The 25,659-nt window shown below is 40.2% G+C and overlaps 1 protein-coding gene across 9 annotated transcripts in view; it reads right to left on the reverse strand.

The window, feature by feature from the left end:
- TENM2 (teneurin transmembrane protein 2) overlaps positions 1-25,659 on the reverse strand; it is a 1,359,942-nt gene that overhangs the window by 734,484 nt on the left and 599,799 nt on the right. For all 9 annotated transcript variants that reach the window (XM_089656707.1, XM_089656704.1, XM_089656705.1 and 6 more), the window contains one exon: positions 12,220-12,454. In XM_089656707.1, coding sequence (XP_089512833.1) covers positions 12,220-12,454 — 235 coding nt within the window. The remainder of the gene's footprint in view (positions 1-12,219; positions 12,455-25,659) is intronic.

The raw sequence follows: 25,659 nt of genomic DNA on the forward strand, positions 1-25,659 counted from the left end.
CCTATTGGGCTTAATAAGGTACTGTAACTTGACTACATCAGTATATATAAAATGCCATGTTATCATCAGCTAAAAATTACTGTATGCTCAATGTACTAATCAGAAGTGTCTGTCCTTCCTTGAGCTCTGGGAATTCTGATTTCTGATATACTGATCTTCTTATCTTTCCTAAATCCTGTTTTCAATGTGACCCTTAGCCTGTATACTTGTCTTCGTCCAGTCCTGACCTTGGTCTGCAGATGAATATGGCTTTGCTTGGTGACTTTGCTACTTGCTCATCGGTTTTTGCATATAGGATGGTCAACCTGAAAGTGTCATAATGTCATTTATACCTCTGTAAAAAGGCTCCAATGAATACTGAACACTTCTGAAACTGAAGTACAGTCTATGTTTACATTATTCCTCACTGGGAACTTTATTTAACCAGTTGTGGACCTTGGATGTGCTACACAAACCCAAATAACTTTATTGAAGTGCACAGGGCATATGTAGTATGCCCTGTCCTTCTGCTCCACTTTTACTCCCCTTCACATTTACTGGCAATTCTTGGCTGTCAAAATAACAACTGGGAGTTGCTGTGGAAATGCAGAAGCTATTACAGCTGTTATGAAATAAACCTTTTGAAACAGTGTTGAACACACTGTTCAGATGCAAGATAGAGACATACAAAGTAACTACCGTAGTTTTGTAATTACTCTGTTTTATTCCTATGCAAAGTAAAGGTATGGTCTCTTATCTCCATATGATGTCAGTTAGCACAACCTGACAAGTTAAATAAATAAATGAATGAAAGTTTGTCCTATTGCACCACTTTTAAACTCTTAGATCTTCTTTGCACAGGTGTTTTATAGTGTAAGCTGTGTTTGCCTGCAAAGGGATACACAGGTGTTCCATGCATACCTATGCAGGCAGTCCCATTCATGTCAAATGAAATGCAGCATCTGCAGAGACACAGCCAGTGCTCCTAATTTGACAGTCATGTGGGTACAGATGCATGGCCCCGAATGCACACTGTCTGCATTCTGGGCTTTGTGCCTGCACTCGCACAGTCATCAGATTGGGAACAGCAGCTTTGTTCATGTAGCCACTGTGTCCTCATTAGCATGAATGGAGCTGCCTGCACAGGGATACACAGAACATTTCTGCATCCCCATGCAGGCAAAAACTGCCATCGCACGAGTGTACGCTATAAAAGCCCATGTGAACAAGGCCTTAGTTTCTCCTAATTGATTCTTTCCCATTTTCCACTTAGTTACTATATTCCTGATGTTTTTTTAAATTATATATTTGTAACCATAAATATATAAAATGTTATTTTTTATTCATTTTTGTGTGCATTTTTTGTGTCCCTGATTTGTACCAGAATCATAATTTTATTTTTATTATTATTATTCAGGATGTATATATAGCACCAACAGTTTGCTCAGCTCTTTACAATATAAAGGGAGACAATATAGTAATGATACAGTTCAATACAAGAGGCCCTGCTCCTGGGAGCTTACAATCTAATAGGGAGGGGTTGGTGGAACAAAAAGTAATAACTGTGTGAGATGAACTGATGGGAGAAATAGAAAATTTGGTTTTTAGCTGAAGGCAGGATAGGCTTACCTGAAGATATAGGTTTTCAGGAATTGCCTAAAAGTGGACAGAGTAGGTGATAGTTGGACAGATTGGGCTGGAGAGTTCCAGAGGATGGGGAAGGTTCTGGAGAAGTCAGTAGAGATGAGCATGAGAGGATTAGACAAGAAAGCTAAAGAGCAGGAGGTCTTGGGAGGAGCAGAGAGGATGGTTTGGGTGATATTTGGAGACAAGATTAGTGATGTAATTTGGGGCAGAGTTATAAATGGCTTTATATGTTTTGAATTTTATTCATTGGGCAATGGGAAGCCAGTGGAGGGATTGGCAGAAAGGGATGGCAGACATGGAACAGTTGGTAAGGTGGATGAGTCTGGCAGTAGCATTCATGATAGACTGAAGAGGCGATAGCCAGCCATTAGGTAGGCCTAGAGGGGCCAAGGCAAGAGATAACAAATGAGTGAATAAGTTGCTTAGTGGTTTCAATGTTTAAAAAGGGGCATATTTTGGAGATGTTACAGAGGTGAAGCCTACAAGATTTGGGCAGTGATTGGATTTGGGGCTGAAAGGACAGATCAGAGTCCAGGATTACACCAAGTACCCTGGCATTAGGGGAGGGACTGATGGTTGTGTTATTGATCTTGATGGCAAAGTCAGGGGAGGGGGCACAGGCTGGAAGGAATATTATGAGCTCAATTTTAGAAAGTTTGAGTTTGAGTAAGTGGTATGACATCCATGCTAATAAGTGTCAGTAAGCTAGTAATGCAAGAGGAGACTGAAGGGTTGAGGTGAGGAGTAGAGAAAAGGATTTTTGTGTCATCAACATAGAGATGGTACTTCAAGCCATGGGATTTTATCAAGTGACCAAGGGAGGAGATGTAGATGGAGAAGAGAAGGGGTCTGAGGACTGAACCTTGGGGGACCCCTACTGCAAAAGGAGGTGGAGAGAAGACAGAGTTATAGCTAACACTGAAGGAGCACTGTAATAGGTAGGAGAAGAGCAGAGTCTCAAAGGCCAAGAGACTGGAGTTTTTTGAAAATAGCTCACTATTCAAGGAAATAAGTGGAGTAAATATCCAGGGAGATCCACTGAAATGCATATTCTACTATTTTGAGCCCAATTTAGAAATAGAAATATATACAAATAAAGTTCTGTACCATTTATTTAGCGCAGCAAAGGGCTTAATACCAAAGTTCTGGTTATTAGCAGACGTCCCCAAGATGGTGGATTGGGTAGAGAGGGTGGAAGGTACTTTTAGAATGGAAGAACTGAGATGTCTAGAAGAGGATAAGATGGGAACATTTGAAAGAACATGGAGTGTATGGAGGACATTTAGAAACTCTGAAATTTACATACAATTAATTAGAGCAAAGGAGGCAGACTAAGAAGTCATAGTAACGTTAGACGAAAGGAAAGATAAGGAAAAATGGATACAGATAGAGACAAGATTGTGATGACAAGGGGGGGGGTGGTATGGGTAGGTGGGGGGGAGTGGGAGGGGTTGGGTTAATGAATGTATGTATATTATGGGAAAACAAGAAAGCATATGATGTATAGGAAGATGTTTTAAGGTTGTTTGTATAAATACATAATAAAAAGATGAATTTAAAAAAAAAAGCGTGGCACTGGTCCAGGAGGCCTATAGATCATTGCAATCCTCAGAGAAATGGGAGAAAACAGCCGAATACAGTGAGTCTCGAAAGAAATGAAGCATAGAGAGGGAGGTGTAGGAAGGACTTGAAAGGTGCTCAGTGGGGGATATAAGCAAACCAACTCCTTTCCTACCAATGTTAAACAGAACAAATTATAGAATTAAATTTATATTTTATCTACATAACACTATTTATTTTTTATCAAAAAAGAAAAAAAAATGTTTTCCTAAAATAAATAAATATATACACACACACCATATTACTTTATCTTATGTATTTCTGAATGAAATAAGTCCATAAGGGATGTACAGGTGTGTGGTACACATAGTTATCTATAATCTAAAGAAACATCCACCTCGGTTTCCTTTCTTCACTGCCCAGGCTCTATTCCTCATTTGCTAATGCCATTGAGGGATAAAGTTGGGGTATCTTGTTGTTTGATTTATGAATATCCAATGAGATTCATTCTGCAATGTACAATTCTGGGAGTTTCCAGTGTTTTAATTACTTTATTTATTCCATAGAAACATTTCAACAAAACTGTGTACAAGCCTCCTTCTTCCATACCACGTTTTGGGGCAGTCAGAGCATGAGAGTGATCTGGAAAACTGTAAATAGCTTTAACTATTGAAGGGGTCCACATACTTGCAAGTAGAGCAAATAGTGGATCGGCAGTCAAAGCATGAGAGTGATTTGGAAGACTGCAAATAGCTTTAACTACAGCCCAAAAATAAATAATAATAATAAGGTGAGCAGACATATCCGCAGTTAATTTGAAATGTACAGTCTGGATGGTTAAAAGGTGAGATTAGAATGAATGTGAACTGTACATGTATTCTGTTGAGAAATAAAATCTGGAAAAAAACTGAATTTGTTTGCATAAGTATGCACAATTTAATTCAAAGTGCTAATACTAATAGTCCAAATCAATCAAATGAAAATATAAAAAACAATGCTTGTGTAAAAAGTCCAAATAAAGTATCTGAAGTCCCAGGTGCATGCTACATAAGTGCCATAAATGTGCACGTCACAAGTCCCATTGAGAATGTTATTCCAACGAGTAAACACTCCATATAGCAAGCATTCCCAGTGTGGTTAAATCCACATGCCCAAGTAAAAAAATATGCTTGCCAGAACTCCATGACCCTCAATTGTAGAGTGGTCATAACAAGCATAGACAGTCTATCAGCCAGCACAACTCTCTCCAGGCACTTCTAGTTACGGATGTTCAGCTTTCAACATTAGCCTACAGTACATAAAAATGGGAAGAAGAAAAGCCCACAACAGTGTTTTTAACAAATTTTTACACTATTATTTACACTATTGTGTGCATTTCTTTCCTTGTTTTTTCATGGATGTCACTGTTGCTAGCTGGACAATCGAATGCATTCTTAAAATGTTTTAGGTGTCTATCTTTCAACCTAATTATTCAGAACAGCTGCAAAAAGGAACCAAAACAAATGGATTAAACAGTGGATGTGGATAAGAAGACGGGTATGAAGAACCCTATGTACTGTATCTTACATATGCTAAAGCACTGTTTGACAGCTGCTCTCCTGAACACACTCAGTGGGATGAATTTACTAAACGCAAATACACTTGCAGTAATTGTCCCCAGAGCTTAGTGAATGTGCTAGGGAAATAAAAAAAACAGCATTTTCGCTTACACAGGATTGGATAAATCAGCAGAACTTTACCACATTTACTAAGCTCTGGGGAAAATGAGTAGAACTGCACTTTGCAAAGTGCATAGTCTATTTGCCTTTAGTAAATCCATCCCTGTGCTGTCTTTCAGAGCTGTTTGTTTCCATATATTGCAATAGGCAGCCAGAAAGAGAAAGAGATTTTGACTTGCCCAGAAGTAAGGGATCCTGCCTGTGTTTATTTATAATTATTGTGATTTTATTAACTAACTGAATATTGATTGTGCATACACTATTATAACTTAACCATGCTGTATAGTATTCACTCTAGTGACAGGGTATCTTTACATCAATCATCAACATGTTTAACCACTTCCCGACCGCCCTATAGCAGAACTACATCACTGTTCACATATATGTAAGTGATTTTGTATTTCCACCATTGGTGGCTTCAGCTGTTGATCACCGGGTCCCGGCTGGTGATTCCCCGCCGGCACCCAGCGATTGCCAGGTAAAACTGGCGGGGGAGAGGTCCGTATGTAAACAATACAGACCTCTCCCCTCTCAGCTCCAGCACGCTGCTTTGTATTGCTATGCAATACAAAGAAAAATAAATTCCAATATGTAAACCACCATTTGTAGACGCTATAACTTTCATGTAAACCAATTAATTTACATGTATTGGGTTTTGTTTTTAGCGAAGACATGTAGCAGAATACATTTTGGCCTAAATTTATGATGACATTTGATTTTTTTAATTTTTTTTACTGGATAAGTTATATAGCAAAAAGTCAAAAATATTATTTTTTTTTTCAAAATTGTCAGTCTTTTTTTGTTCATAGCAAAAAAATAACACACAGGCGATAAAATACCATCAAAAGAAAACTCCATTTATGGGGAAAAAAAGACATACACTTTATTTGGGTGCAGTGTTGCATGACCGCGCAAATGTCAGTTAAAGTAACGCAGCGTCATATCGCAAAATATGGCCTGCTCAGGAAGGGGGGTGAATCCTCTGGGAGGCAAGTGGTTAAATATGTTTTGCTGAGTTGTGGCTTTTATTTTTATGCTATTGCATGGGCTACTAAAGATATTGTCAAATGTATAAAATGCTTTAATTAGAACTGTGACAAGACTTCTGTAGCTGCATGCACTGTGGAGTAATTATTTCTCAAAGTTTTCAGCAAAACACTATTTTTATGTCAGAATCTCATTTTGCTCTCCCATGCTAGTATATAGGAAGAGAACAGCATGTTGAGAGAAAAACCTAAATTACTTTACTGTGAGGTCAATTCACTAATGGTTATCGTAAGCAATATTTGTGGATTTATACATTTTTGCATGTGATAGTAAAAGGGTCAATTTCTCAATGTAAAATATTGAATTTGCAACAAATACTGTCAGTTCTCTAATTATCTTGAAAATAAAGTAAATACTTACATCTACTACTGCCCATGTTGCTGAATAATGCTCTATTTGATTAAATCCTTCTCTAGAGTGCTTTCAATATTCCAAGAGTGAAAATCTGCTGTCCCCCCCGGGTACTCAGTGGTTTAGTCCTGGTACCCTGTAGTGAAGTAGGAATTGGCCTAAAAAACTAGCAACTGCCGTGGGGGACACAGTACATGGACACTTCAGGTGGCAGGTGAGGTCAATATTTACTTTATTCATTTATTTACAGGGTAATATTATTTCAGTAACTTTGATAAAGTTGATTTTATAATATGTAAATAATTATTGTCTGTGTACTGGTTACTGTTTTACTTTAAATTAAAACTAAAGACAAAGCCTATTTTTCAGTGTTGAATAGAGTAAGGGAGGGTTATAACCCCTGTCAGTTTTTTTTTTTTGCCATCTGTGTCCCATTGCGGAGATTTAACTTAAGTTTCTATTCCATAGACAAACAGGAAGTGCGAAGAAATCAGTCAAAATTAAGGGAATTCCTTGGGAATCCCCAAGTCACCAGAACTCGAGTCCCCACTGGAATTGGACTTCTCCTTTATTACTTTTCTGGGGACAACAAAAAATGTGGAATTTTCTTTTACTTTCACTTTTGATGATAATGGTAAACAAGACAAATAGAGAGGGTAAATATCCCTAACAGGGGCACAGGCAGCAATATAACCTAACAATCGTTCTAATCTCTCTGCACTTTATTATTATTATTATTTATCTTTAGTTATACTTTACAGTTTTAAAAATGTATGTTCATTGGCGCAGGTACCAGTATGTAACATAAAGTTCTCTGACTATACAGTACATGATGGTAGCTAAAGGTTTAATGACTTAATAGTTCTAACAAACAACTGCTCAGGAAGTCCATTATTTAATTTGTAAAAACGTTTCAGTACATGTAGAAGACCATTATTAGTACTTTTATTTTCAAATGTGTACTTACCTTAAGACATGAAAGAACATTGAAAAAAATAGTACTAATATTAAGCAAACCATTTTTTGTTCAAATCAAATTTAGCAAGCAGTTTGTAGACAGCAAATACTAATTATATTTCATTACAGAACTATAGCTACCCTAATATATGACAGGAAGTAAAACATTATAGCCTGACCTTTATACCACCATCATCATAATACACATGTAGCCCATTGTGCATCTGGACATGGTGACAGGTGCACTTTACTGTAATAACCTACAAAGGGAATTGAAGTGTATGGACATTTCTAAATAACAGTGCTGAATGCAAGCATTTTAGGCATTGTCCTTCAGGGCAGTGGAGGTTTAGATATTTTGTGGAAGAATGACAATGGGTGGGGCTTTGCCCATGGATACAAGCCTTAGAGCTGGAGTGCATTAATCATTTGTAAGAACCATACCTTTATCCCTAAAGAAATTAATTATTAACATTATGCATAAATGTGGATAGTAGCAAAATAGTTTGCCCTGGAAAGTACTGTTGTTGATGATTTTTAAGGATTGAAGGGATTGGAAATCAAAGAGAGATCAAGCAGCTTTCGCATTCTAGAAAGAGCTTGTACAAGGTGTTTATTTGTTTTGTAGAAAGAAGAACAAAAGCTGCAGGTGCAGTCATTATAGATTGCAGTGTCACTTAGGAAATTAAAGGTTTCAATAAATGTATTCTAGGAACTCCTGCATGCCATGTCACATAGTGAACAATTCCACATTGTGTATGTTACAGCGTAGAAGATTCCGTGTATACTTATACAGCATGTGATCCAAAATATACTGGTCTAGAAGCTAGTAAGCTATTCCAGGGAACTTTTTTGTTTACTAATTGATATTCAAATAGTGAGAAAGTCTGTTACCCAAAATCAATAGTGATAATGGTTCTTGTGTCCAAGACCACTTCATTGCAGCAGTTATGCATTAAATGGTATGTTGTATAATATTCTAGTGTACACATGTATTTTGGAATTGGTGTGAGCTTTAAATTAGGTATTTAAAAAAAAAAAAAAAAATATTGAAATAGCATGTGTTTGTTAGCATATATTGTATTTAGTTTTTATTAAAAAAAAAATACTACAGCCGGTTTTGCAAAGGTGTCTATCAGATAACAATACTCAGTGGAATTCCCAAATAATGTCTATGACACGCTTTAGAATTTCATCATGTCTCATTTCTGTGCCTCATGTCAGTATGAGTGACAAATTATACCTGTTGTCTATGCAAACACTCCATCCTCAGTGCAGCTGAGCTTTCTACCTGCTGCTGCAGCTGTCACATAAACAGCGCAGCGGCCAAGGAGTTATGAGCCAGGTGGGGCGAGCCTAATTGGGATTCATAGACACTAGTTCTGCATAAGTTCTGCTCACTTATGATTGACAGCAGGGAGTGGGCAGACTCATAGCTAATAATCAGTCTACTATTGGCTATAGAATCTGCCAACAGCCTGCTCTTAATGACAAGGAGAGGGTGGTCCTTATGTGGAACTAATTTCCTCAGCTTCCCTATCAGGCTCCACTAACTGTCAGTATCACTGGATGCTAGAAGTCATTTGACTGTTAATTGGACAGAAGGGGCAGACTGACCATTTGGAAACTTGGGCACCGCCCAAGGGCCCGGGGTCAGTAGGGGGCCCCATGAGATGCCCCTGGTACCTTTTTCATAGGGTTTTTGGAGTTTGGGCAAGGACACAGGGGCCCCATTATCCCCTAATGCCCAGGGCCCCATGAGTTCTCAGTCCGCCCCTGTTGGACAGTGTCCTTAACAACCTGAGGTAGGTGGGGAGGGTGTAGCATCTGCAAACATACGGCATACAGAGACATACACTATACTTTTCTCTGTACACCACATTTAAGCTAGTCTTAATTACCGCAAGTTTCAATATCCACAAACTGCTAGCAATACTTTTTGACTCTGGGGTAGTCATAGTGCCACATTTTAAAGGTTGCACTACAAAGAACTACCTGAAGCTGCTGCTTGTGTTGGTTAAGCTATCAAAATTGGCAGCATGGCTGTTTGAATCTGGTGCACACCATTTTCATAAGAGTTTTTAAATTACCCGCACTATGCTTTAATCATTGGCCTCTATGATTTTCCCAGAAATACCCAAAAATATGATATGACTGTAGTCTCTGGATTAAAATGATAGTCAGCGCCCAGTCTGGCAGACTTTTACTACTTCAACAGAATGCCACTGGATTGAAAGGTGGGAGAAGATTGGAAACAATGAGTTCCACTTGGAAGAAGGTTTTCAGGTAAATAGAGGAAAATATTGTGAAAAAAAAACAAAAGCAAATAAAAAACATTATATTTAGGGAGTGGCAGGAAAAGAGGCTAGCCATTTGTACCTGAACTTTGGAATTGGAAGATGTAATCTTTTAACCTTTGAAGAACCCCTAAACTTGCCATTCACTTACCCACCTAAAGCATAATCCTGACTTTTATAACGTTTATAACAATAAACTCACCCAACCTTCAACTACTCACCACATCGTACCACACACACCTGTGCACAAAAAAAAAACACAGCAAGTACACTTGCCAGACAGCACTGAATGCTGCTGATCCATCTTTGACATTCCTGGGTCTTTAAATGTTGGGGTTATAATTTCCTACTTTTGATTTTCCTGAAAATTGTTAGTGTTCTGAGACAAGGTTGGTGCCAGTATTATTTGCAGTTTGACAGACCTGCATCTGCTGTAAACCTCTTTTCAAATGCTGCATAGATCTGCTTTAGATGAATTTAGGAGTAAAAGTTACATAGTTAGTCTGGCTAAAAAAAGACAAAAGTTCAACCATGTGGGAGTATCAACTTTATCACTTGGGGATATCCATAACTCATGAAAGTAAGTTGGTATAAACAAAAGACTTTAGTAAATGATGCCAAATGCCAAAATCCAGGTGTATTTTCTAGCATAGCAAATACAGTAACAATCTTAAAAGATTTCCTGGTTTTTGGTACTTGCTGTGCAGACCCATGGTTTTTTCTTTTAAAAAGGTTTGAGTGTTGCTATCAACTGAAAACTGGTGTATAACCCTACTTTATCCAATGCAAAAAATCTCTAGCCATGTAAGCAAATTGGGGGGAAGGGGCGGAGGAATGGAGTGGATTACATTATTACCTAAATATGTAGATGCGGCCATACCATATAAAGCCAATCATGTCATCACTATCCCAGCTGTCAATAGCTGTTAAGCAAGCAGCAGCTGCTTGCATGTACTGGGTCCTTACTGTTCAACTACAAATGTCAGCTAGCCCATCGGCCACGTAAGCAAATGAGCAAGAAATGGAGCCTTACAAAATGGCCTAAATATTGCCACATGGCAATTTTGGGCATTGATGTCACCATTGTCCTCACCCCTTTCTTTGTATAAAGCAGATGAAAGCTCAGGAAGCTGTCATTTGGCTAATGTTACCATAACAGATGATCGTCTGCACAGGTTGTTGGTCAGAGAGGGATTTACGAGGGACTTTTTTTCATATATTAATTCTAGTTGACACATTTTTATGAATAAGTGGGATATTATGTACCCTATACCCATTCATGTGGGGGGTAGTATCTGGAGGTCCCCTTATTATTAAAGGGAGATTCCACATTTCAAAAAGCCTCCTGCAGAGCAACATAACCATCAGGCAAGGGTTGTGGGGATGAGACCTATGTCCTCATCAACATCAACATGGAGACAAGGTGCTTTGTCAGGGGGGTCCTCCCTGGCAGGGATACCCCTTCATGTTCAGGGAATGGTTCATGAAGGGGGCTGCATTCTCATCCCCCCTTACTTTGCAAGCCAGGCTGTATGCTTAAATTAAGACTCTGGTATAGATGGTATAGATTTTTTGAAGGGACTGCATGCTTTAAACATTTTTTTGCATAGTGTCACCCATAAAATCCATACCAGACCTCAAGGATCTGATTTGGATTTCTTGGGGGAACTCACATATTTTATTAATTTTTTTTATTATGAGGTACCCCTTTAAAATCTATACCAGACTCAAAGGGTAAGGGTCTGGTATGCATTTTGGGGGGTTGGTAGTTTGTGCAATGTGTTTGTTTTTTTTTTCTTTGAAAACTTCAGCAAAAATAAAGTTTTAACGGCAAAGAAAACTGCATTGCCAGCTTCTTTAAAAAAAACATTAGTATGTAATTTCCCATCACTTACTGTTCTGGTGACAATGGCCACCAGGAGAAATAGAAAGGGTTTTCAGTACAATGGGTAGAAGTTAGAATCTGTCTCACTTTCTCACTGAGTGTTCTCCTCACTTCCTGTTCTGGTGATAGCAGGATAGGAAACAAGAGCATGCCATCTAGACAGTAGGACACAATGAGCAATAAAAACAAGTCTAATGTTCTTACCCTTGCCCACTTTACTATCAAAATGTGCTTTTGTTACTATCTCTGTCCCCATTAGAGAAATATCCCATCACTTTCTGTCCTTGTTCTATCATTGGACAGGTTGTGAATGTAAATCTCCTCCAACTTGGATATTTAACCTTTCCCTGCTCTATAAAAAGCTAAAGAAAATGTTTAGATTGGAGTTGGGCTTTTATGCAGGAGCTAAATGCACACGTTTGAATCATACTATATAGACCATTATGCTAAGTAACACTGCCAATATATTTTTCACAATAGAAAAAAAACACACTTTTGTTCCAACAAATTGGCAATGGCAAATTCACTAGACAATGCTGTACTGCTCACACGCAAATATATATAATTTTATATGTGGGACAGTTCACTTGGGGACTGTCAAAAGCCTACACATTCAATGAAGTGGTACACTTACATAAGCTGTAGTCACTGTTATACTTTAGCCTCAATATCACATAATAAGTTTTGCTAAGAATATTTAGTTAGTATGCTTACATTTATTGATATAAATCCAGAACAGATAGGACGGGGTCATAAGTGTGTATAAAGCTTACTGTACCTGGTCTCCAGTGGAACATTACTGTTGAGTACCCAGCTGTCCTGAAGCTGAACTGACTCTGGAGTTGTGGCCAGGTCATTAGGAGCTGGAGCTGGTGCATGAATCTGGTTTCGTCTGTTAGTCAGAGAGTTCTTATTGAGGGAGTTGGCTGAAGAGTGGTGGTGAGACAATGTATGGTTGTGTGGAGGGGGAAGAGGAGGCCGAAGTGTTGACTGGCTGTGATGATTTGTCGGGCCTAAAAAAAAAAAAATCCATTATTGACATATTATTAATTTATTCTCATAAATTAGGTGGGAATACTACATATTAGAGAAATTCAGTAAAGCATTTTTGACACCTTTCTGATGGTTTGGCCCTATAAAAACCCCTGTGTGTGATTCATGAAAGTCTTGTAACAATTTCATCAAGAGTTATGACATATGATACAGATTCAGGCAATTCTTATTTGTGCCACTTTCACACTATGGGGTTGATTTACTAAAACTGGAGAGTGCAAAGTCTAGTGCAGCTGTGCATGGTAGCCAGTCAGCTTCTAACTTAAAGCTTAATTGAACAAGCTTAACAAAAAACCTGGAAGCTGATTGGTTTCTATGCACTCCCCAGCTTTAGTAAATCAATCCCCTATGTCGTTATGTCAGCGAAAAATTCAAAAAGAATTATCACAAGTGCATAGATAATGACACTAGAAGTACAATATTTGAGACCAACTCTAATGGTATAACCAGGCAGACCAGAGTACTCAGAAACGGGCTGTTTATTACTGTGTATGATGTATTCTTTGTTTTTATTGGCTGGAGATTTGGAGACATTTTAAAGTGCAACACTTCCCACCTCCCATTACTGGTTGCTATGACACTGTTGGCTACAAAGCATTATTGATTCTTGGGATGCAGGCCATCAGCATTCTTGCCACCAGTGATTAGGGGCTAAACACTGAAAGTGGCCACAGCCTGATGGGTCTTCCTTAATTGTGATTGACAGCAGATGGCAGTGGGCTAACACCATAGCCACTATGTAATCCACCCAGGGGCGGACTGACCATTCGATCACTTGGGCACTGCCCGAGGGCCGGGGGTCAGTAGGGGGCCCCATGAGATGCCCCTGGTACCTTTTATTGGCTTTTTCATAGGCTTTTTTTGGGTATGGCAAGGACACGGGGGCCCCATGATCCCATATTGCTCGGGGCCCCATGAGTTGTCAGTCCGCCCCTGAATACACCCACTGCCATTCAATGTCAATCACAATGGAGGCAGACCTGATGGGGGACTATTTTCTCAGGATCCTGTTTAGGCTCCACCCACTGCCAGTCACTGATGGGGAATTAGTCACCAAAAATCCCCATCTGGCTTGCCCACAAAATCACAAAAATCCTCAGTCACTAAACCTGTCTGAGTGACATGTTACCCAGTGTTACTGAGCTTCATTGAGGATTGAATGTCCCGTATGGACACACAAGCCTTGCTGCAGGCTTCCATGCAACAAATTTATGTACCAGTTTTCATCAGGAACATGAACCTTTTGTTATGCAGAAGCTCTTTCATGTTGGATTAATGATCTGAAACAAATGCACAAACAACACCAATATCCCAGTAAAAATACATATGGCTCTTCTTTTTAGGCAATATTTGTTTAGCCCACGTTTAAAAATAATATATGGTTGAAAACTATATATAGTATATGTAAACGTGTTTAACATTCCACAAAATTTTGAATGCCGTTTTGCCAGTATTGTTTAACCACTAGCCTACAGGGCACTTATACCCCCTTCCTGCCCAGGTCAATTTCCAGCTTTCAGCGCTGTCACACTTTGAATGACAATTGCGCGGTCATGCAGCATTGTACCCATATGAAATTGTTGTCATTTTTTTGAGACAGATAGAGCTTTATTTTGGTAGTATTTAATCACCTCCGGGATTTTTATTTTTTCTTACACAAACCAAAAACCACAGAAAATTTTGAAAAAAAAACTTTTTTTCTTAGTTTTTGTTATACAATTTTGTAAATAAGTGATTTTTCTCCCTGATGTGCGCTAATGAGGCTGCAGTGGTGGGCACTGATAGGCTGCACTGATGGACACTGATAGGTGGCACTGATGGGCACTGATGAGGAGGCACTGGTAGGTTGCACTGATGGGCATTGACAGGCATCACTGATGGGCACTGAAAGGCAGCACTGATACATGACACTGATACATGACACTGATACATGGCACTGATAGGCGGCACTGATAGGCAGCACTGACTGGCACTGATAGGCGGCACTGACTGGCACTGTTAGGCGGCACTGACTGGCACTGTTAGGTGGCACTAACTGGCACTGATAGGTGGCACTGATTGGCAGCACTGATAGGTGGCACTGATTGGCATTGATAGGTGGCACTGACTGGCACTGATGGGTGACATTGAAAGGCAGCTCAGATGGGCACTGATATGTGGCATTGATGTGCACTGGTATGCACTGATATGTTGCATTGATGTGGCACTGATGGGCACTGGCACTGATGAGCACTGACAGGTGGCACTTCTGGGGCCACACTGATCATCAGGGCACACTGATCATCAGTGCCCTGATGATCAGTGTACATGTCCCCTCCGCAGGAAAGCCGATTACCGGCTCTCCTCTCGAGCTGTCAGCGTGACAGCTCGAGAGGAGAGAAATGCCGATAACCGGCATTTCCGTGTTTACATGTGATCAGCTGTGATTGGACACAGCTGATCACATGACCGGGCCGACATCTTCGGCTCTTTCCTTGATCCGCTGTGTCCGAGGGACACAGCTGATCGGCGATCGCCACGCTGCGTGCTCCCTGAGCCGCGTATGTGCAGTGAGAATAGTAGGACGTCATATGATGTCCTATCAGAACGAGAGAACCACCTTGCGCCCGTCATTGTACTATAGGGTGGGCGGAAGGTGGTTAAACATGTCTGCCACAATGCCCAACCAGGATGATAACTGTACTTCCTGGTTCAAAATGTCAGTTTATTGGGCAGTAGGAGTATTGACCTGCAAACAAGGTGTTTGCGATGCCAGCAGATCTGGCATTGCACATAACATTTTTTTTTTTTTTTTTTACTTTCTAGAATGTACATACATTATCTGGCCTTTTAGCCATCAAACTTATTTTCCACTCCTACCCAAGATAAGTACACTGCGAGTGTCATTTACTACCCTCTAAAACATGCACATATATAGATAAATATTGTGCCTATTGGAATGCAGTGGATGCAAGCAATTGGACTTTGAACATTAAGCATGTTGTAGTCTAAGAAATAATAAGATATACCGAGTAATAAAGTACTAAAATAAATATAATTACAGCTAAGGAGAGGCCAAAAGGAAATTCTGGGAAGAAAGCCAGTGATGATAAAGGTCTTATAAGTCATACTGATACACAGTTGAGTAACTACCATTTCAATCCAGCAGCCACTTAATATCAATTCACTGGAAATTGACTTGAATAATATAGAACACATAAATTAATTATCTAAAAGGAGTGATATTGCAATTGACCATTGAGTTTCCATGATATATATTATCATTTTTTTTAATGCAAGGGAATACCAATCGTTCAAGACAAGCTATATGCAGAGGACACCATCAAATACTTCGTACATGAGCATCTGCTCAATTAGCTGACATGACCCTCTGTTCAACATGTAATTCTATTTCCCTCCCACACTAAAGAAGGCATTGAGCTGCAAATGCACTTATCACTATGTGAATTAAACATTTTGCATCACGTATGCTGAAAATAGGATAAAATAGGGTAAAACCATAGTTGTTACCCATAGCAATCATTTCAATTCCTAGTTTCATTTGACAGATGAGAAGTGACTGGTTGCTCTGGACAACTATTTTACTCTACTGTCTATTGCCATTTTTTCAAAAACTAGGGTGTGGACAGACACAATCCCACCGCTATAATTCCTTTGAATGGTCTTTCCAAAAACATGTAAATTATGTAGTCCAAACTTGACTGTTTATGCCAAAGCAGACAGAAGAAAGTGCTGCCAGATACCTCCTTTAGCTCAGCTAAATGTTTTCTTACACATAGAGTTAGTCAGCGGAGGGTGTGTGGTACAGTCAGATTGCTTTCACGAGGACTGGCTGAATAGTGCCAGTGAGATTATGCCTATACTAGTTACTAAGTCTTTAATGTGAATACCTAGAATAATATTCTCCATATTTTCAATATTTATATAGACCCTATACTGTTTTACTATACATAAGATACAGTATAATTTCAGAGAGGAAGGTAAAGGTAAAAGAATATAAACCAGATTTCATACTTTTGTAGATTTATAGCCATTCTTTTACATTGCTTCCTATTCTCTTACCTACTTTTTTAGTAGGTAGTCTGCAGGAGCCTCACATTGCACTCGCCATCTGCTGATTACAGGTGGAATGCTCTGCAGGCTGCTAAGAAAAAAATAATACATGCACATTTTTTTACCTGCAAAAAAATGTTCATATAATACTTTTTTTTACAGTGAACTTATCTTTTAATGTAAAAAAAGGTACCAGTGTTTGTATTGCCTCATTAAGCTCCTGTATACTTACCTGAGTCTTATCTCGCTCCAGCCCTGTGCCTGTTTACAGCAACTCTCTCCTCTCTCTCTGCTCTCAGAGGCAGCAGCGAAAGCCATTGGCTTCTGCTGCTGTCAGTCAAATTCTGTGAGAAGGTAGGGCTTAGCCATATTGTGTGTGCCTAAAGAAGTACACAGCCTGGCTCGGGAGCAAGCCCACACTTGCACTCCCATAGGAAGCTGCTTCCTATGGTGGAACACAGAGAGGAAGAGCCAAGAATGCCGGTGGGAGACCCCAAAAGAGAAGGTTTGGGGATTTTCTGTGCAAAACCATTTCACAGAGCAGGTAAGTATAACATGCTTGTCATTTAAAAAAAAATGCTTTACAACCTCTTTAAGTAAAACAAGACAAGGGTGAAGGACAGGCATAAGCCTTTTGTGCCTACAGTTCCATTTTCTGCTGGACACACCTGCTCACCTTTCTTTGTGCAGAACTAGGCCTCAACCGCCACAACCATAGCAAACAAACGACATCAGAAGTCTCAAAAGACTTTGGCCCAAAGCTAAAATCCCTTAAAGACTTCATTCTACACCAACCTGTCCTCCTAAAATACACCTCTTGACTAGATGCTGCTCAGTAAACCTACTTTGTCACTTTCTTTAATACCCTCTCATCCAGTCCCTTAGCCATCACCCACCATCTCACTCACTACCCAGGAGATTGCCAATAATTTCAAAAACAAGATCAATGCAATTCATTATGAATATAACTTTGTCCAGCTATTTAATCGAAGCAACATACCATGTCTATCATCACTTATACATGATTTATATAATTTTGTGCTATCACCCTTTATAAAAACTAAATGTGGCTCAGTGTAAATGTGGCTCAGTGAAAATGTATGCAAAACACATTTCAAGTGTTACTAAACCCGGACCTTGCATTCACTATATCTGGTCTCCCACATTACACAGAACATGGAAGTGCAATTATTTTAGTAAACATAAACTGGAAAATACCTTTTCTCATCAGCAGTTAGAGCAGTCATGTGACTTCTATCAGTTTACAGTCAAGTACCGGCTAAAGCTTGTAGGAGGAGTTTTCATTTTACTTTAGGAGGATGCAGAACCCCTGACCTCAGTCGGGACAGTGCTGATTGGCCTTGTGCTGGCCACATGCACTCTCCCAAGAAAAAAAAAACCTCCCTAGCAATACACACTAAACTGAGCATGTGCAAAGTGACTCCACACGATATGTCTTATCAGGAGATAAGACGGGTGTGACGGGCATGGCGTCAGACCCCCAGCCCTTCTCACCAACTTGTGAATGAAGGACTAGCCAATCTTAAACCACGCTGTCACGTGCATAACAATGCCACGCTGAGCTGCACCCTGCACAAAGATTTTCCAGCTTACTGGACCACAATCTATGTGCCGCAGCCTGAGACCGATTGTTACTGGGTCAGGTTAATTACGCAGTTAACCCTTCACACTGCCACCACCACCTTTTTGTACAGAGAAGGAGGAAACTCACAAATCTTAGCAGTAACACTATGATGTTTGAATAAGCGTCTGTATACACACTGTCACCTCAGGCAGATGTATACAGAAGTTTAAAACACACAATAGTGCTCTTCAGACAGGGATTCTTAGTTTGCATTAAAGAGCTTTAGAAACTGTTCAACACTTTTCAGAAAATAGGATTTATTACTAAAAAGGTCAAAATGATGCAATAAAAATATTTACAGAAAAAAATTTAGCCAATATATATATATATATATATATATATATATATACCGTATTTTTCGCTCCATAAGACGCACTTTTTTCCCCAAAAAATATGGGGGAATATGTCCCTGCGTCTTATGGAGTGAATACTGACCAGTCCTCCACCTGTCACTGCCGCCGTGTTAGGGCCAGCGGCTGTCCCATCCCACTGCAGCCTGTCCCCTCCCACTGCAGGCTGTCACTGAAGTTCACCTTACCTTATCCCCTCCCTCAGCGGGCTGTCCCCGCAGCTCTTCATAGCAGGCAGTCCCCTCGCCAAACCCAGCCAGCTTGCTCTGCAGTCCGGTCCGCCCTGCAGGTGTGGCCTGTCCTCGGAGCTCGTCCCTGCTCCTGGCATGTCTATGTACTCTACTCCCTGCTCTGCAGTCTGGTACGGTCTGCAGGTGTGGCCTGTCCTTACAGCTCCTCCCCTTTCCTGGCATGTGTCCATAGTGCGCTCCCTGCTCTGCAGTCCGGTCCTATCAGCTGGTGTGGCCTGTCCTCGGAGCTCAGTGTTCCCCCTGCCTTCTATAGCCTGCCTTCTGTAAGTTAAAAATGACAGATGCTGGGAGTTGTTGTCCTTTTCCTTGATGTATGGTGTCAGATCATTTGATATTCTGGGTGGAGGGGCCCTGTTGGGACTTTATATGATGTAGTATGTCTGCAGTCTCTGTTCATCCCCTGTACTGTGTCTGCAGTCTCTGTTCATCCCCTGTACTGTGTCCGCAGTCTCTGTTCATCCCCTGTACTGTGTCTGCAGTCTCTGGTCATCCCCTGTACTGTGTCTGCAGTCTCTGGTCATCCCCTGTACTGTGTCCGCAGTCTCTTGTCATCCCCTGTACTGTGTCCGCAGTCCCTGGTCATCCCCTGTACTGTGTCTGCAGTCTCTGGTCATCTCCTGTACTACGTCCGCGGTCTCTGGTCATCTCCTGTACTATGTCCCCAATCTCTGGTCATCTCCTGTACTGTGTCCGCAGTCTCTGGTCATCTCCTGTACTATGCCTACAGTCTCTGGTCATCTCCTGTACTGTGTCTGCAGTCTCTGGTCATCTCCTGTACTATGTCTGCAGTCTCTGGTCATCTCCTGTACTGTGTCCGCAGTCTCTGGTCATCTCCTGTACTATGTCTGCAGTCTCTGGTCATCTCCTGTACTGTGTCCGCAGTCTCTGGTCATCTCCTGTACTATGTCTGCAGTCCATTGGTTCAGAATATTTTTTTTCTAGTTTTCTGCCTCTAAAACCTAGGTGCGTCTTATGGTCAGGTGCATCTTATGGAGCGAAAAATACAGTATATATATATATATATATATATATATATATATATACACAGTGAGCAATAACACAACAGAGAGATAACAGAAAGAAGTTTAGGGAGGTAGAGTACTTGGTTTAAGTAGATTCAAGTGTCCTGAACAAAAGGGTACCTGTTCTCCCAAAGTTGGTTCCTGATGTTAAAAAGGGAGAATCTCTTCATCTTACCTCTCTCAGGCCTGACAGCCTGTTTTGTAGTCCCCCAGCAGGGGGTGTCTACTGACGCCAAGGGCCAATTGCCTCATTTGGGGAGGGGGTTTAGGCGGAGACCCTGGCTGTAACCCATATCCCTTCCCAGTCCACACCATGGTCAATAACCTTCCCTAGGTACATGTAGCATCCTATCCACTGGTAGAATAATGTGCAGAATCATATTCTGAACGCCCAGACACCAGATATGTCATATCTGCCTGTGACAGTTAAAAAGATATTGCTTCCTGTTCTCGGGTAGACGTAATCTAAGGATGTACGGTATCAGGTGACTCGCATTAAACTGACCTATCTGAATATATGCTTTGTTCTATTGTGCCTATTTCCTGCCTGGCATTATGAAGTTGTATAAAAAAGTGGTTTCAAATGGGATGTAGGTTTTACTGCTATTCTGGAATGCTTTTAAGTCCACTGACTGACGGGTTTATAGCTTTACGATCAGCTCAGAGCAAGAGTCTGACAGACACCATGGCATCAGCTAATTGGGTTTACAACCATGAAGTGTATCCAGCTGTGCCCGATGCACTCCTGAACTCAGCCACACCAGACCACATGCCATTCAACAAAATGGGAGGGGGGGACTGATTTGAAGTGAGAATGACACAAGATGGAGGATCTTTAGCAAAATGGATGTCCGCGTCCATATCTGTACGTACAATTGCTACAACAGGGACACTGGAAGAAGAGGAGGATCAGAAAAGTCAGAATCAAGCAGCATTTTTACACAGTGCAAACCCCACAGAATTAACCCCTTTAGGTTCTACAGTGAGTATAACAAGCATACTTTATTCCATATACAGGCTGATTTTACTGTTGGGAGTTTAGTAACACTTTAAAACAATACTATAAATTAAAATTAAAGCTCAAATAGTGTAAATTATCTCTTGATAATGTTCAGTGAATGAAACATGTTGGGAAGAGTCTGTTCACGCTGGCTGTAAGTCTATCTGAAGAATATTGGTCATTGAGGAGTAATATGTGAAGTGGGATATTTGGAAGGTTGGCTTGGAAAAGGACTAGTAATTTGAGTCATGAGTAGGCTTAAAGTTATATACTTTTGGTGAGTCATTCTGGAACACATCAAGCAAAAGGTGATTGTTACACAGTGGTGTTTTGTTTGGCCCTGGAGAACTGAGGATACGCTGTTTTTGGAAGTGTGTTTTGCAGCGGTGGATTGTAAAGAAGAGAGGTTACAATTACTGTATTTCTTTTCTTAATTTCTTATTTTACTGAAGTTTTCTTTTTGTTTTTTAATGGCTTCACATTCACTGAGGCAGCACAGAAAAAAGTAAGAATATTTTTTAATTTGTCCCCCCACAGATTTTTTTAATGTTTATGTTTAGAGATGAGCAAATTATTCAAAAATTCGATTCGGCTGATTCGCCGAATTTCAGGAAGAAATTCGATTCGATGCAAATTTATTCGCTACGAAGTTAACTTATAAAAAGGGTTTCTAGGCTTCAGAGAGCCTTTAAATTAGTGCAGAACACTGTACCTTTAATTTAAATGCCCTTGGAGATGAGGAAGGAGAAGGAGAAGGAGAAGGATGAGAAGAAGGAGAAGGATGAGAAGAAGGAGAAGGAGAAGATGAGAAGAAGGAGAAGGAGAAGGATGAGAAGAAGGAGAAGGATGAGAAGAAGGAGAAGGAGAAGGAGAAGGATGAGAAGAAGGAGAAGGAGAAGGATGAGAAGAAGGAGAAGGATGAGAAGAAGGAGAAGGATGAGAAGATGGAGAAGGAGAAGGATGAGAAGAAGGAGAAGGATGAGAAGAAGGAGAAGGAGAAGGATGAGAAGAAGGAGAAGGAGAAGGATGAGAAGAAGGAGAAGGAGAAGGATGAGAAGAAGGAGAAGGATGAGAAGAAGGAGAAGGAGAAGGATGAGAAGAAGGAGAAGGATGAGAAGATGGAGAAGGAGAAGGATGAGAAGATGGAGAAGGAGAAGGATGAGAAGAAGGAGAAGGATGAGAAGAAGGAGAAGGATGAGAAGAAGGATGAGAAGAAGGATGAGAAGAAGGAGAAGGATGAGAAGAAGGATGAGAAGAAGGAGAAGGATGAGAAGAAGAAGGATGAGAAGAAGGAGAAGGATGAGAAGAAGAAGAAGGATGAGAAGAAGGAGAAGGATGAGAAGAAGGAGAAGGATGAGAAGAAGAAGAAGAAGGATGAGAAGAAGAAGAAGGATGAGAAGAAGGAGAATTCCAAGCCGGCAAAAAGTGTATCTGCAGAGCTCCGCTATTTCTTAGGCTATTTCTGACAGTTCTGTGACATTCACTCCATACAGCGGTTGAAACCGCTGTATGGAGTGAATGTCACAGAACTGTCAGAAATAGGCTATTTCTGACAGTTCTGTGACATTCACTCCATACAGCGGTTGAAACATTGTATCTATTTGTTTCCATAAATGGATCCATTTATGGAAACAAATAGATACAATGTTTCAACCGCTGTATGGAGTGAATGTCCCAGAACTGTCAGAAATAGCCTATTTCTGACAGTTCTGGGACATTCACTCCATACAGCGGTTGAAACATTGTATCTATTTGTTTCCATAAATGGATCCATTTATGGAAACAAATAGATACAATGTTGAAACCGCTGTATGGAGGGAATGTCCCAGAACTGTCAGAAATAGCCTATTTCTGACAGTTCTGTGACATTCACTCCATACAGCGGTTGAAACATTGTATCTATTTGTTTCCATAAATGGATCCATTTATGGAAACAAATAGATACAATGTTTCAACCGCTGTATGGAGTGAATGTCACAGAACTGTCAGAAATAGCAGAGCTCTGCAGATACACTTAGCGGAGCTCTGCAGATACACTTTTTGCCGGCTTGGAATTATTCTTATTTTCATCCTACTTCTTCTTCTTCTTCATCCTCATCCTCATCCTCTTCTTCTTCTTCTGAGGATAAGGATGAAGAAGAAGAAGAAGAAGAAGTAGGATGAAAATAAGATTAATTCCAAGCCGCAAAAAGTGTATCTGCAGAGCTCCTCTAAGTGTATCTGCAGAATAGAGGAGCTCTGCAGATACACTTTTTGCCGGCTTGGAATTATTCTTATTTTCATCCTACTTCTTCTTCTTCTTCTTCATCCTCATCCTCAGAAGAAGAAGAAGAGGATGAGGATGAAGAGGAAGAAGAAGTAGGATGAAAATAAGAATAATTCCAAGCCGGCAAAAAGTGTATCTGCAGAGCTCCTCTATTCTGCAGATACACTTAGAGGAGCTCTGCAGATACACTTTTTGCCGGCTTGAAATTATTCTTATTTTCATCCTACTTCTTCTTCTTCTTCTTCTTCTTCATCCTCATCCTCTTCTTCTTCTTCTGAGGATGAGGATGAGGATGAAGAAGAAGTAGGATGAAAATAAGAATAATTCCAAGCCGGCAAAAAGTGTATCTGCAGAGCTCCTCTAAGTGTATCTGCAGAATAGAGGAGCTCTGCAGATACACTTTTTGCCGGCTTGGAATTATTCTTATTTTCATCCTACTTCTTCTTCTTCTTCTTCTTTATCCTCATCCTCAGAAGAAGAAGAAGAGGATGAGGATGAGGATGAAGAGGAAGAAGAAGAAGTAGGATGAAAATAAGAATAATTCCAAGCCGGCAAAAAGTGTATCTGCAGAGCTCCTCTATTCTGCAGATACACTTAGAGGAGCTCTGCAGATACACTTTTTGCCGGCTTGGAATTATTCTTATTTTCATCCTACTTCTTCTTCTTCATCCTCATCCTCTTCTTCTTCTTCTGAGGATGAGGATGAGGATGAAGAAGAAGAAGAAGAAGTAGGATGAAAATAAGATTAATTCCAAGCCGGCAAAAAGTGTATCTGCAGAGCTCCTCTATTCTGCAGATACACTTAGAGGAGCTCTGCAGATACACTTTTTGCCGGCTTGGAATTATTCTTATTTTCATCCTACTTCTTCTTCTTCTTCTTCTTCATCCTCATCCTCTTCTTCTTCTTCTGAGGATGAGGATGAAGAAGAAGAAGAAGAAGAAGTAGGATGAAAATAAGAATTCCAAACCGGCAAAAAGTGTATCTGCAGAGTTCCTCTATTTCTGACAGTTCTCTGACAGCTCCTTCACATGTACAGCGGTTGAAACATCTGTTTCCGAATAAAAACATCTGTATCCTAAATGGAAACAAATAGATACAATGTTTCAACCGCTGTACATGTGTTCCTTCTGTCAGAGAACTGTCAGAAATAGCGGAGCTCTCTGCAGGGACACTTTTGCCGGCTGATCGGGAAAAATCCGATTCGCGCACCCGAAGTAGGCAAATATTCGGATTCGACGCAAATCGAATTTTTCCTGAAATTCGTATCGAATTCCGGTTCGCCTGGTTCGATTCGCTCATCTCTATTTATGTTGCTCTTCCACAAGGGGGGCCCACTTAAAAAGCAGACCTGACAATCTTTCCTCTGGACTTCTAATCATACAAACAACTCCACCACTTTCTCTCCCTTTTCCACTTAGCCAGTATAAACATTGTGCTTTGGCACATTTATTTAATGTGGCTAAACACTTGATACCAATTTATTGCAAGAAGGCACATGTCCCTATCCATGAGGAGTGGATCAGGAAGGTTACCGAGATTAAGGAGACAAAGGAGTGAATAGCGACATGCAGGGGTACGTGTGACATCTTCAATCAATTTTGGGCTGCTTGGTGGCACTATACTGCTGGCTCTACAGATGTCCTGTTAAGTCTGGATATTGCATTACTTGCATTAGCTTATCCTTCCATTAGACCACCCTCATAGACACTATAGAGGCCACTGGTGCAAGGGAACTCTGCTGTGGTTCTGCTAAGTGTCCAATTTATGGAAATTTTATTTTTTTAGTTTTGTATACTTGTTCTGTTTCTTTTTATGCCATCCACTCTTTTTGAGCCAGAGACCAGAGATTTTTGAAGACCTTGATGTCTCAGGAAAATGTATCTGCTGGTAGAGTCACTACCATAAGGTTTCTTGACTCCACTGTACTACAATGCAGACGAGAGGGCATGTTTCCACTTTTACCCCTACGTATGTGCAAGGAGTGTCTCTGCTTGACCTGGACTCTCTGTTCATCCTGAATTGATTATAGCTCCTGCCTTACCTCTTACAGTGCATGCTTTATACACTGTGTTTGGCTATTAATATTTTTTTGCAGTACTTTAAATGCCTTCTTTTTATATTATGAATAAATAAACATTTTATTAACAAAATGGGCCTCAAATTTTAGCTGCAAGGTCTGCTTTAAGTTAATCATAAAGGAGATGACAGTTAAAAACAGCTTAATTTTATTTGTGTAGGTCTCAGTGAAAAAAAACTAAAGTTGTCGTTATCATTTATCTTTTCTTTGTCTTTGCTCTCAAGGTTGTATGCCAGTATATTACACAATGTGTTGAGCAGAAAAAGCTGAACACTTTTCACACTACCTATAAGATTATTTATGTCAGTTTACAAGGAGTGTCTTTAACACTAACAGCTAAATTGGTGTTTCTATGGTAATGACTGTATAGACAAAGTATGGCAATATTGCATCAGCAAAGAAGAATAATGACCAAAAACCAAAACACCATACAGTTTGGCTGCATAGATACAGATGGTCCAGCTAAACTGACATCAACAATTTGTGCTTTTTCAAGGTTT

Source organism: Staurois parvus, unplaced genomic scaffold, assembly GCF_062004578.1.
Source record: "Staurois parvus isolate SC_StPar_1 unplaced genomic scaffold, SC_StPar_1.0 ptg000930l, whole genome shotgun sequence".
Taxonomy (NCBI): Eukaryota; Metazoa; Chordata; class Amphibia; order Anura; family Ranidae; genus Staurois; species Staurois parvus.